We start from the raw sequence: 12,615 nt of genomic DNA on the forward strand, positions 1-12,615 counted from the left end.
CGTTCTAAACTTTTTTCAGTCTTGTAGAGTCACTTTTTGAAATTATATTCATTTATTTATGCACCCGATTACTTGAAAACTTAAAAAGTAAACAAGCGATTTTTTATTCCAAAATTGCATAGGTCTCACATATTTTTGCAGGAATTTATCAAAAAAGATGCAAGTTTGAAATTCCAAGAACTAACTCAACTCAATAAGATAACTGAAACATGTATTTTTTAATTTTTTTTTTTATGAAATTAAGCTAATAGATAAATAACCAGAATAGCTTGTCAAATTTTGAATTAAATCTATCAAAAGATTGGTTATAGGTTTGTCTTGCCCTTCGAATCACTCATTTTTAAATGCAATAATTCAAAAACTTAACAGGCAGGAAGCATAAATTTTAGAATATCATAAGTACATAAAAAATTTAAAACAGCGACAAATTTTGAGCTAAATTACTTAGTCGGAATTGGTAAAATTATAAACTTTATACTTTTTTTCTTCACAATATGGAAAATCCCAGTCTAGTTGAATTTGATATTTCAATATTATCATTTTACTAAACATAAAAATTTGAGTAAAGCCATAGTGGCTTAATAGTAAAGTCGCGTACCGACCCCCCCCTCCCTCCAGAAACCGCCATGAAAACGGTTTCGGGTGCGCCAAATCTGTCGGGACAGTGTCCCTACCCCTCAGCTGATACAGCTTAGAAGAAGAGGGAGTCAAATTACGTGCTCCCCTCGTCATTCAACAGCGATTCAAAATGACGGCACCAAAAGCCTTAGTGTTATTTTAAAATGAGACGTTATCATTAGAAAACTAAACTAAAAAGTGGTCTGAATATATTATAACGTAGGAAATTCCGAATCTCACGAATGAGGATTATCGATATTTTAGGTGATTATAAAAGACATAATAAATACGCTGAATTGAGTCTTTTATTAATTGCATTTATCTTCGTCTTTCATGCAACTGGTTTTTATAATTATAGAATAACATATTGTTACAAACGTGTAATTTTGTTTTCCAGCACGAATAATATCGTCATAAGAAAGACTGAATTACAATCATCCGTATTGGATGCTGTTGGATGCCGAGCCAGTGATCCCAGAGCTTGGCGATCATTTGGCGACGTTGGAAACAAAATGGATAATTCTCGAAACTTCGAGAATTCAGTCGATCCGTCCATTAGGAACCGAGATACGCCTGATTGGTCTAGAAGCTTCTAGCCCTGTCTCCCGGGAACTGTAAAAGGCCAGCTTCATTAAGATATAAATTGTGTTTTAGGTCAAATCACGGTGCAATTTTGAGAAGTTCGTTTGCAATTTTTCAGTTAATGATTAGAAAATAAACGTCTTCCCTATACCTATAACGTTTAGAGCGATAACGTTGATGTCTTTGTTTAAATGACTGAAAATCGCATTATGATTTCTTTGGTAAAAACAAGTTTTTATAACTTATTTAATCATTAAGTTTACTGATTCCATCCTATGTTCATATTTTACTTGCAGTCATAGTGGTACTATTTTGCTTGACTGTAATTTTCCTACTTTTAAAATTTAAATTTAATTATTGATTTTTAAAATTCAACTATTCAATTTATTATTCAAATTTCACTTTACCAATGATGCTCTTTGCTCTTTAAAGTTCTGACTAATTTCAAATATATATATAAAAAAAACTGTTCATTCTGTTTTCTTTGCTAATATTATAAAAATCTCTGCAAAGCTCTCACCTGCTCTCCAATAATTTTATGTTATTTATTTGCATTTTTTCGTAAACATTAAAGATGTTCAACATATATTTTAGCCGAACATTAACAGATATCCTAAATTTAATCAGAAGACTTTCTAGTTTTTTAGACCTATGATATATAAATGGATTAAATATCCTTTCTTGAGTCAGTCGCTAATCTACCTTTATATTTTAACTTGCTTCCTAATAAAAAAGTGAATTTTTTATCATATTTAATCAATTATTTTTTTGTAAATTCAATCAATAGCGATCATGTTCCAGAGTTCCAGTATAAAATAAACTGATCCATTCGAAGTCATTCATATCATAAATATCTCATGGTTACTTTGAATCAATTACGAGTACGATAACGTTTAGACCTAAAATCACACACCATAGATTCTTTTTAATTAAAAATAAAAGAGTCTAATATGTCTAAAAATATACACTTGAGCGAAACATGTTGCTGCTCATTAATTTCACTCATTTTGAAAGAGAGATATCTCTGTTTTGAATTCTTTTCATTCTGATCTTCGACTTGATTCCTGTGAATTATTTACGTGAAGGATATCGAAGTTCAACAAAGAATATTCTTCATTTTCTGTATAGGAGAAGAAATCTTTTACATGGAATTTTTATATTAAAAAAAATCATCATTCGGTAAGTGAAGCTTACTCACTATATTTGGGCAGAAATATTTTTATTTCCAGATAAATAAGATTCAAGATCCGAACCAGAATAGGCTTCACATAAGTCCAGCAATATTAGTAAAATTTTTAGTGTGATAGATTTTTTAACAAAGGTTCTTTAAGAAATCAAGAGGCAAACATATGTTTTTTAGATGAAGAAATAAGTGAATCAAAATTAAAATCAACGAAAGCAATGCGTGTCAATGATTCCAATAAAACCAATGTTTCGAACACAAAAGGAATTACATATGACTAGCAGGAGTTTTTTTAACACCGTTTCAACATATTTAGGCTCTTTCCAATCAAATGCTAGTGAAATGAAAGACAGAAAATACACCGTAAATTTTAAATAGAATTAGTCAACACATTATAGTCTGCAATATTTTTTAACTGACAAAAAGACTAAAGATTGTCTATTTTATGTATTATTTATAATATTGATAATTATAAAGAAAAATAAACAATTTTTGTTCTACTCATTTTTTATGATTAATTAGGGAAAATAAGTGAACAAAAATAAAAAATTAAAACAAAAGGAAGGAAAATAAAAATGTTTTGAAATATACTTGCAGTCAAAATATTCGCTCCTGCCTTCCTAGTTTTAAACACATATCACTCATGCCAAAATTGTGTCATTCTGTATTATTAGTCTATTATTTTTCTTTCTTAGCTTGTATTTATTTTCTGTGTTAAAATATCATTTGATTATTTCCAATTACGTAGGAATATCATTAAATATAATCGGTAGACGCGTGGAATAAATAAATCGTTACAAACGTCCACTGATAATGTGGGTTCTAGCCATTTCCCATTAAGATATTTCTCTGAGCTTAATTAACCGGCTTTAAACTAACATAGTAACAAAAAGTTGAGTAAAATATGATTTAAAAAAATCGTTCGAACTTTCTATTAATTAATACTTATTTTTTCATCTAATTCAGCAATACTATCAGACTATAGCAGTATACTCTATTTTTTAGTTATTATACATTTCTAATAAAAAATTTAGAATTTTAAATTGACAATATTCTTCCAAAAAATTATTACAATATGGTAATTTTCAATTGCACGCTATTCGGTGTTTCAACAGTACGAATATTTTTGAAATAAAATTAGCAGTGTTATAAGTCATATTTTTTATTTAGCCTCTTTCTGATTGTAACTGTCCACTATCCACAAAAAATACTAATATTAATAAAACTTTGAACGTTCAAAACTGACAACTGCTTAGTTATGAGAGATAAAATTCAAAAACACACACTCAATTGCCCTCCCTTCTCTAGAAAGAAACCTTTCTCTATAAAACCTTTATAAAAATTAAAAAAAAAACAGTTAGTATTTAAACCCTCATTGTTGATTTATCGAAACAATTTGCAAAATCAAACTTCCTTAGAACAGACTGAAAGGCGTAATTTTTTCGCTGCTTGATGTAGCATACTATCTTTCAGGCAAAAGTGGAAACAGAAACATTTAAATAAACGGTGATTTTTTTTTAAAAAAAGAAAAAGAAGTGATTAAAGCAGATATCTATTCTGTTTCCATTTATCAATATTTATTTATGTTTCTTTAATTGTTTTCTCTTATGGGGTAATTAATTTCTGCAATTTAAACCTCCAAATGAAAATGAGTTTTAAAAAAAATCATTCGCAATCGTATTTTTTATTATTATTATATTTTCTCCCTATCTGTGATGAGAATAAAATATTCACAGAAACTGCTTTCCTACTCAGAATGACTTCGAAAATTGCAAAGAGAAAAAAATTTATCGTGGAGAGAAGTTTTATTAATTATCTGCGTCAAAATCGACCGAAAACAGCTCGTAAAAGAATTTAATTTTTTTGTCCCTTTTTTTTGCAATATTTTGTCACAAAACTGAACCTAAGCTAGGAAGACGGGGGAGAAAAACGCTAAACTTTGAAGATTGCGAGGAATTTAATAATAATGGGAAGTCTTAAACGGTTTTTTTTCCTATGGAAGTCCAAATTATTAGAAAAAAAAATCCCATTTCGGTCATTTGTTGGATTTCCAATTTTGTTAAGCTTAAATCGCAGCATGGTGGTCTTAACAAAAAATAATAGGAATTAATTTTTTTTTTTTTTAGAATACAGCTTAAACTAATAAGTTTTTTCAAGCTTTGATTTTCTTTTTAATTCATATTTTACAATTCTGTTGGCCTAAAAATATTTCTTTTGTGTGTCATGGATTGTTTAAATACATTTTTTTCTGTATCATAATAACATCAGATAAATGTATATTATCTTAACCTCTATAAATAATTTGACGATTATTATGCATAACAAAACATATATGCTTATCCCCGAATAATTCTCCAATTTATTCATACGAAATTTAGCTCACAAGCTGAACAAATTTATTGCAATTGGTCCCAAATGGCATTTTCTTTACGTTTTATGTGTTTATAGATTATTTTAAATTATGAATGCCTCGTTATAAATTGTCTAAAGCGATTATTTACTTAAATTACCAATTATTTTCCTTTAATTGGCCCAAATGCTCGTTTTGTTACGAGTAACTATTATATTGGTTTTTATATGCTAAACTTTAAAGGCAAATTGAAAGCAGCATTTTTTTATATAATTTATTTGTTTTAACCAAGCAGAACAAATAAGTTCTAGCACGCTTTCTTTTCATTTAGAGTAATAACGAAAACTCTAGATGTTTAATATGGCTGCTTTTAATGGTTCAAAATTTAAAGGTAATCGGTTTAGAACATACCTGAATTGAGCATCAATGTGTATGTGTCAACGTCGAATATCTAATTGTGCAATTTTGGTGAGCAATAGAAAAGCAAATGAATTAATGGCTTATAAATAATTAATCTTAGCTGTCTGGATATCTTATATTCATTCGCTTGTTGTTGGCATTTTAAAATTCTGATGAAGATGGGGCAAAATCATCTTCCAAAAGGCATATCATGGGATCAGAAAGAGATAAATGAATTTTTTTCTTCTTTACTTCTTTTTTTAAAAAACCAAATTTCGTGTAAAATATTATACACGTTATTCAAGTAGAATTTCTTTCTAAAAAGTTAAATTATTTTGTTTAATATTTGCTTTTATAAATAAAATGACTTAAGTTTATATTCTTATTTGCGATTATCAATCATGTAATTAATGTAATTCTATTTTTATAAATTAAACGTAGATATACATTGGTATGTTCTGACAAAGGATTCCTCATTGAGAAAATACAAGGTCAGTACAAATGTGGGACCCGATTTTTAAAAAAAATTAAATTTTCGAAATTAGTGATACATGAAATTTAAGAAAAATATACCAAGTTTTTTTACAGTTACAAATTTTCGATGTATGACCTTCTTGTTACACGATATATGTCCAAACTGTAATCCAGTTTGTTCCAAACATTTTGTAACATCACCCTGCCAATGGTTTTGTAAGCTGCCCAAATTCGTTATTTAAGTTTTGGTAGTGTTTCCGCATTGGTGGTACATAAACAATGTCTTGTCTGAATGATTACTTTTTGTGAGTTTATGTCAAATATAACAGATAAAACAAATTGCTAAAAAATGTTTGGAACGAATTAGATTACAGATAGGACGCATGCTGTGTAACAAGAGGGTAACAATCGGACATTTGTAACTGAAAAAAAACTTAACATATTTCTCATAAATTCATATATGACTTATTGTAATATATGCAGTAGTTTCGAAAATTTGATTTTTAAAAAAATCGGATCCATCAATTGTACTCCCCCTGTACTTGTCTTAATGATTTTTCTCTGATTCTGATACTGAGAAAGTTTATGGAAGTTACTATTTTATTTGATAGTTGACTGTAATAAGAACATGCGTAAATTTTCTGGGCATCATTTCTGCTTGAATTTTTTAATAATAATCGATACTTTTTAATGAATTCTTTAAAATAAAATTCGCCAGTCTTCTTCATTAAAACGCAGTCTAGAGAGCCTAAAGATTACTGAAATATACAAAGATACAGTTGATGGGACAGTTACAGTTAAATATTAGAACTTCATCGAGAGATGGCTCTCTGGAAGGCTGTAACTGTAATCTTGTCTCGCTTAGAAAAGGCCGAATTTTGTTCTAAAAGCAGTTGTGTGCCGACGTTTGCCCATTGCTAGTAGCTACCATGTTTTTTTTGTTCCATTTATTTTTATTCTGGATTTTATATAAGCTTTTTAATAGTTGTTATTTCTATTGTTATTTCATCGTTGTTATTCCATTCAACAATAAATTGTATCTTGTTTGATCTTTTGAAATTAATTGATTCAAATCGTATAACAACGTTTAACATATCTCTAGTGTAAGCATGATCCTACTGTTTTTTTTAATAAGAAGAAACTGTTCATCCGTATTCCTGAGGACCAAATTTTAATTTGACGATGTATTAAGACAGATTCAATCAACAGATGAGCAAGTTTAAAAATAATTATGTAACCGAACAATCTTTGAATATTCCAAGAGATGCAGAAATGCTTGTGTTTGTACAGCACAAAGGAGGTGGTGCTCTCCAATTTGCTTCGATTAAAGAGATGCGATGTGCTTCAATGTACAGAGAATATTGTGTCACGTTTGGATTATGATGTGATGTCTTATAATGAAGCTATTCAAAAAGGTTTAGATCAAGCTGCTAACAATGATTTTGAATTAAATGGGTTTTTTAAAATCATTTAAAAATAATGAATTGAAAAAGATCTACCAACTTTTCTTTTTAAAAAATATTAATCTTATATTGGAAGCTTCTTTTTACCTTATTTTATATTTTTAATCAATAATATAAGTGCATGATAAGGCGATTAATTTTTATTTAAATATTCATTCTTTTGTAGAAGTTGGTAGATTAATAAGACGAGAAATTATTAATAGGCTATTAACAAACAGAAGACAATGTTATCATTCTAAATGAATATCATTCTTGTTTTCACTGAAGAGAGAATCATATATGAAATTTAATGCTATACCATATCTCAAATAATGATATTTTACAACTAAAAATTCAACTTTGCTGAACAAAATTCTAAAATATGTCTACTTTACAAAAAAAGTAAAAAACGCTTCTTAATAAATCTTTATTTCAAATATAAGATACTGATTCGATGCAGAATTTTAATTTATGTGTAGGTCCTTTCTGAGAACCTGCTCTTTGCACGTTATTGGAGAGGAAAACTTTAAAAAAAAAATCAGAAAATGTTAAAGTTTTTTTAAGAATACCTCGCCTAAAGCATAAGCAAAATTTAGGAGCAACTTCAAGTAACTCTGCAACATATAAATAAATAATTTTCAGATTTCCGTATATTAATAAGAAGGGAAAGCCTTAATTATCCCAGCTTAGACAGTTTCCAGAAACCACCAGACGATGATGCCCTAAACGTTGTTGTTCTTGTTGATAGTATGTATTTAAGAACAACTTTTGTGAGTTCTAAAGACTTATTTTGGGAAAAAGACAAAAGATGCTGCTTTCTTTTTAGACAATCCATTCACTTTCAAAGAAAAAATTAAAGAAGAAGCCCGAAAGTAGGGTAGTCTACTTGGGAAAAAATGGCTAGTTTTTTTCAAAGAGAAGAAATATATATCTTAAAAATCGGATAGTTTTGTTCTCAATATAGTGATGTGCTTGTGCAAATGCACTTGCCTTTTTTTAAAGACACAATGCATTTTCTATGTGCAAATTTAGAAGAGGAACACGTACGTACGGTAGACTGTTAGTACAAAATGGGTCCTTGCTTCTCTTCCGTCTATTATGGCCGAACAAACATATGTCCCTCTGTCCTCGTATTTCACATCCTCGAACACTAGCTCCAGTCCATAAGGGTTATCTGGAGCTGCTTCTACATGAACCCTGAAAAAAAAAATGAAAAGATTATTCTAAAAAAATATTCAGTACATTCACCACAAATATTCGACAGCGAGATTCATGTTGGATATTTTGAAAAATAAAATGATGTATTTGAAACTTCAATATTTTTTTTAAATTTTATTCTCTTTTTTTTTAATATTTAATTTAAAGCAATGTATTCGAATAAAATTAATTAATGCCCCCAAATAGCTTCGGAGTATATTATTATACAAAACTCATTTTTATATCACTTTAAAATTTAAAAAATAAACCTGTCAGTGATAGATATTTTATTTCTATACAATCTTTTTTAAATATTAAAGTATATTTTATAACAAAACAGTAATTGTTTTAATTATTATATCTTTATACTTGTAAATTAAGATGATGACATACAATTTTGTATGCTTGCTATCACTGCTATATAATTAAATATAAATTTTTAAAAATTAAATATAATTAGACTAGAAAACTTGAAAAAAGTGACACATAACGGTTATTAAAGTCATAACTGCATGGATAAGATCCAGACGATAAGATGAAAACCTCCCAAATATTTCACATAATGTTAATATCTTTTTTTTTTCTCTTAGAAGGTGTGTGAAACGAATTTAATAATTATTTAAATGTTTCCCACACCTCTAGCAGAGAACATGTAAAAGAACCGTTATAACAGAAATTATAACATTTATATATTTACTCCATTATTTTTCATGTATTTTGCAATAAGTTAATAAGATTTAAAATCAGATCATTATTTTCGAAGGGTCTTTTATAATGGACTTAGATATATGTAATTTGCATTATAAAATTAAATCAATGGCAATGCGTAGCAGCGTTCAAATGATAACGATGAAACTTGAGCCGCTAACCCCATCCTCTCTCCAAAATTGCTCGCCGTACAAAGAAGTTTGACTCTCTGAGTCATATTTAAAATACCACAGTCAAATAAATATTTAAGAGAGCCTTTGGAGAATGTGGACCCCCTCCCTAAAACATCTGGTTTCTTTTTACTAGGTTCATGTGGTCCAAATAATTTTGGTCAAATAGAGTATTTCTCCAAATTTTTGCAATATAAGAGAACAGATATTTTTCACAATATGTATTTTAGATTTCAGCAATCTGGTGCTTTACTGAGATTGTTAAAGATTAATAATAAATTAAACACTTCTATACTTTCAACATCCAGCTGTATGCTAAAATGATATGTTCAAATTTAAAGGGAAATACATCAGTTTTTCTATAAATAAAGATTAAAGAAAAGTATATATGTACCATTCAAAGACATTTTAAGGGCATCCTACAAGTAATCCCAAATTTAATACAGAGGAGGTTCTTCAAATGAAATTTTTGTTTTTGTGATATATCTTCATCTTACATTTATACAAAATGTATTTTTAAGGATTGCACACAACAGAGTACATATAATGGACCGTATTAATCTAGGCTGATATTCGTTGGGCGAAATGACTTCTAACTTTTATAGAGCTGAAGAAAGTGATTATCTTTTGAATCAGGCTGATTATAAACATTAATCAGAATAATTAAGAGAAGTTCAATAATGATTTATGAAAATATGTACCCCAATGTGTGAAAAATAATATAAAGAATAAATTTTGTGCATATTTTAAAACATTTCCCCTGGTAATAGGGGACTATTATAGGATTCTAGTAAATTTTATTTAAAAAATTATTCCTTTTTTTATAAATATGTATGAATGTAATTGATTTCATTACAAAGAGTTTGTATTATTATCTGATTTAAGGGGTGTTTTTTGCATATATTTTTCATCTTAAAAATAGAATTTAATCCTGTGGAAATCAAGAAATAAAATATAGAACTTCTGCTGCCGTGTGGTGTTGTTATTTGTTATTTAAAAATGTGTTTTTAACACTAAACCTTCAGACCATTGCTTGAATAAAAAGAATTCTTAAAGCATTGGTTTTAAAAGAAACTCTTTAAATTAAAATTTTGAAAGAAGTTCTTCTTCTTTTAAAATGAAAGACAACTTTTATGCATCTTGTTTGTTACTTAAAACCAAGCACATAAATAAATAAAAAAAGCTTTGCAAAACAATTTTACAATCATAAGTATTCTCATGATTAATATATTAAGCAAGAAATATATTGATCAAAAGAGTATTTTGAAATGTATGGAACTCTCAAACTTTCAGGAATACGAGAATAAATTTACACGTACCAAAGATGAATCGAGGTAACTGAATTCGATTGATTTTTGCGCGATCCCGTATAAAATAAAATCACTTAAAATTTTGAAGATGCATTGTAGATTTAAACTTTATATTAAATATACATCATGCTTCTAATTCTATAAAAATATAGATACTGAGAAATCTATTTTAAAACTTACATTCGTTACAAATTGCTTGTGTGAGTATGATTTGGATAGCGTGTTGCAAAGCAACTAAAACATGCAATGATTGACCCTATAAACCTCAAGTTCTTGCTATTCAGAGCTCGTCATTCGCAGCCAATTAGTTCTGACGTCAACCATCAGAGAAAAGTGGGATCATATTAGCCAATAATAAAACTCATTAGGTCGCCTGGGAAAATAAGCCAATCAGTGACGACGCCCTGGCACGTATTCTTTTCTAATTAACACGCACGTCGAGCGCCCCTGCTTGTCGAAGACACAATTCCACTCCGAGCTAATTCCAGCTTCTCCCAGTGGCGGAAGTAATGAAACATTCATTTCGAATCCCCAACGTTCAAATGAACATCTAAATTCACCGCCGCCTGACGCTCCAGCAAAGCGATGATAACAAGTTGATAAGAATAAAATATGCATTCTAAGAAGCATAAAAGTTCGGGAATTCTAGCCGCTGCATAATACAGATTAGCATTTGAATTTGCGCTAAATTTAAACCGAATTAGAAGGGAAAATGATACATGAAATATTGAGGAATATCGTGTTATATCTGGTTTCGCATTTAATTGAGTTTATTCAGTACAGAATTTTAGTAAGAATTTAAAAACAAATATAAAGATCTTGGGCGGCGTAAAAGTTAAAGTTTTTATACGAACATTTTTTTCATTCTTTTTATTATTAGTTTTTCTTTATTAGTTCATTTATATGATACAGTATTATCGTTATTGACATCATGATTAAAAATGGTGTTTTTTTTTCTAAAAAATAAAGCAATTCACAGAAATGCTAGAGAAATTTTATTGATTATTGTTAAGAAAAAGATAATTTAATCGTAATTATTATTACCTTTTTCGGTTAGTTTTCCTAGCCAAAGTTCGAAATGTACGCGAAAATGCCTACATAAACAAAAGCATAGTTTGCTTCTGTTCTTTCTTGAGAAATTGTTTCTTTTAATCTTTAAACATATTCATCTCGTAAATAATAAATTATCATAATCTCGTGCTAATTTAATAATGTCTAAGATTAAACTATTTAGATGCAATCATCTGACTAATTAGCATAAGATTTCGGTATTTCTGATTCGAGTCGTAACTACTGTGCAATATGCAAATGTAAATCAATCACGTGATCGCCATGAGATCATATAAAAGCGGATGCCAGCTTTTGTAAGGATATCCGAATCCTTTCTCCCGCTCTCTGGCTTGCTTTTCGCTCTAGCGACGTTTGTTTGCTACGAGTTTCAGAAATATCTGAGAATAGACAATATAATACTTTCTGAGCTTTTAAAATTTTGTTAAAGTAACTTCTTGATTTTATATTTTCTGTTGAACCTTAATGAATAAATCCCGTTGATGTTTTTAAAAGGATGTTGATCTCCAATCAATGAACTTTTGAATCCTTTGCATCGTAAGTAGTATTAGTATGCGATTAGATGAACTTTTAGACCATTGCGTGATATTAGAGTTTCTTCATAATTAGTTGCAGCCAATGCTACTCGTCATTTCATAAGAAGAAATTTTAACAATTATATTAAACCTTCTTGATTCCGAATAGATTTTTTCCAGTCTAAATTTGGTCATATACAAATAAAAAAAGAAACAAAAAACGAGCGATATATTCTATACCTATTTTTTTTAAAAATTCTTATTAGTTGCTGAGTGATAAGGTATTCAACTTTTATTGTTATTATGGCAATTTGTAATATTAATGTTACAAAATTTATCGCTAAATTTTTCTATCAATTCTTTTTCATTAAGACAGAAAATAACATTATATATTTTAAATTAGTCTCAAAATGTTTCAATGTTGTTGTTTTTAAAAATAGATATTTTATTCTGACTTTTCTTTAAAGCAATATTCTTGCAAAAAATGGAGGCAAAAAAAATCTATCGAAATAGGTACTGTATTTAAAAAATAATTATGTTGAGTTCGTTACTAAAATTTAATGAAAATATTTATCTCGATTCAAAAATTTGCTTGAAAT

General features: G+C 28.6%; 1 protein-coding gene across 1 annotated transcript in view; it reads right to left on the minus strand.

Moving 5' to 3' along the window:
- Positions 1 to 12,615, minus strand: part of LOC129963715 (protein amalgam-like) — a 248,914-nt gene that overhangs the window by 59,168 nt on the left and 177,131 nt on the right. Inside the window, exon 3 of the mRNA XM_056078237.1 lies at positions 8,100 to 8,245. Within this exon, the coding sequence (XP_055934212.1) occupies positions 8,100 to 8,245 (146 nt within the window). The remainder of the gene's footprint in view (positions 1 to 8,099; positions 8,246 to 12,615) is intronic.

This window comes from Argiope bruennichi, chromosome 3 (assembly GCF_947563725.1).
Source record: "Argiope bruennichi chromosome 3, qqArgBrue1.1, whole genome shotgun sequence".
NCBI classification, from domain to species: Eukaryota; Metazoa; Arthropoda; class Arachnida; order Araneae; family Araneidae; genus Argiope; species Argiope bruennichi.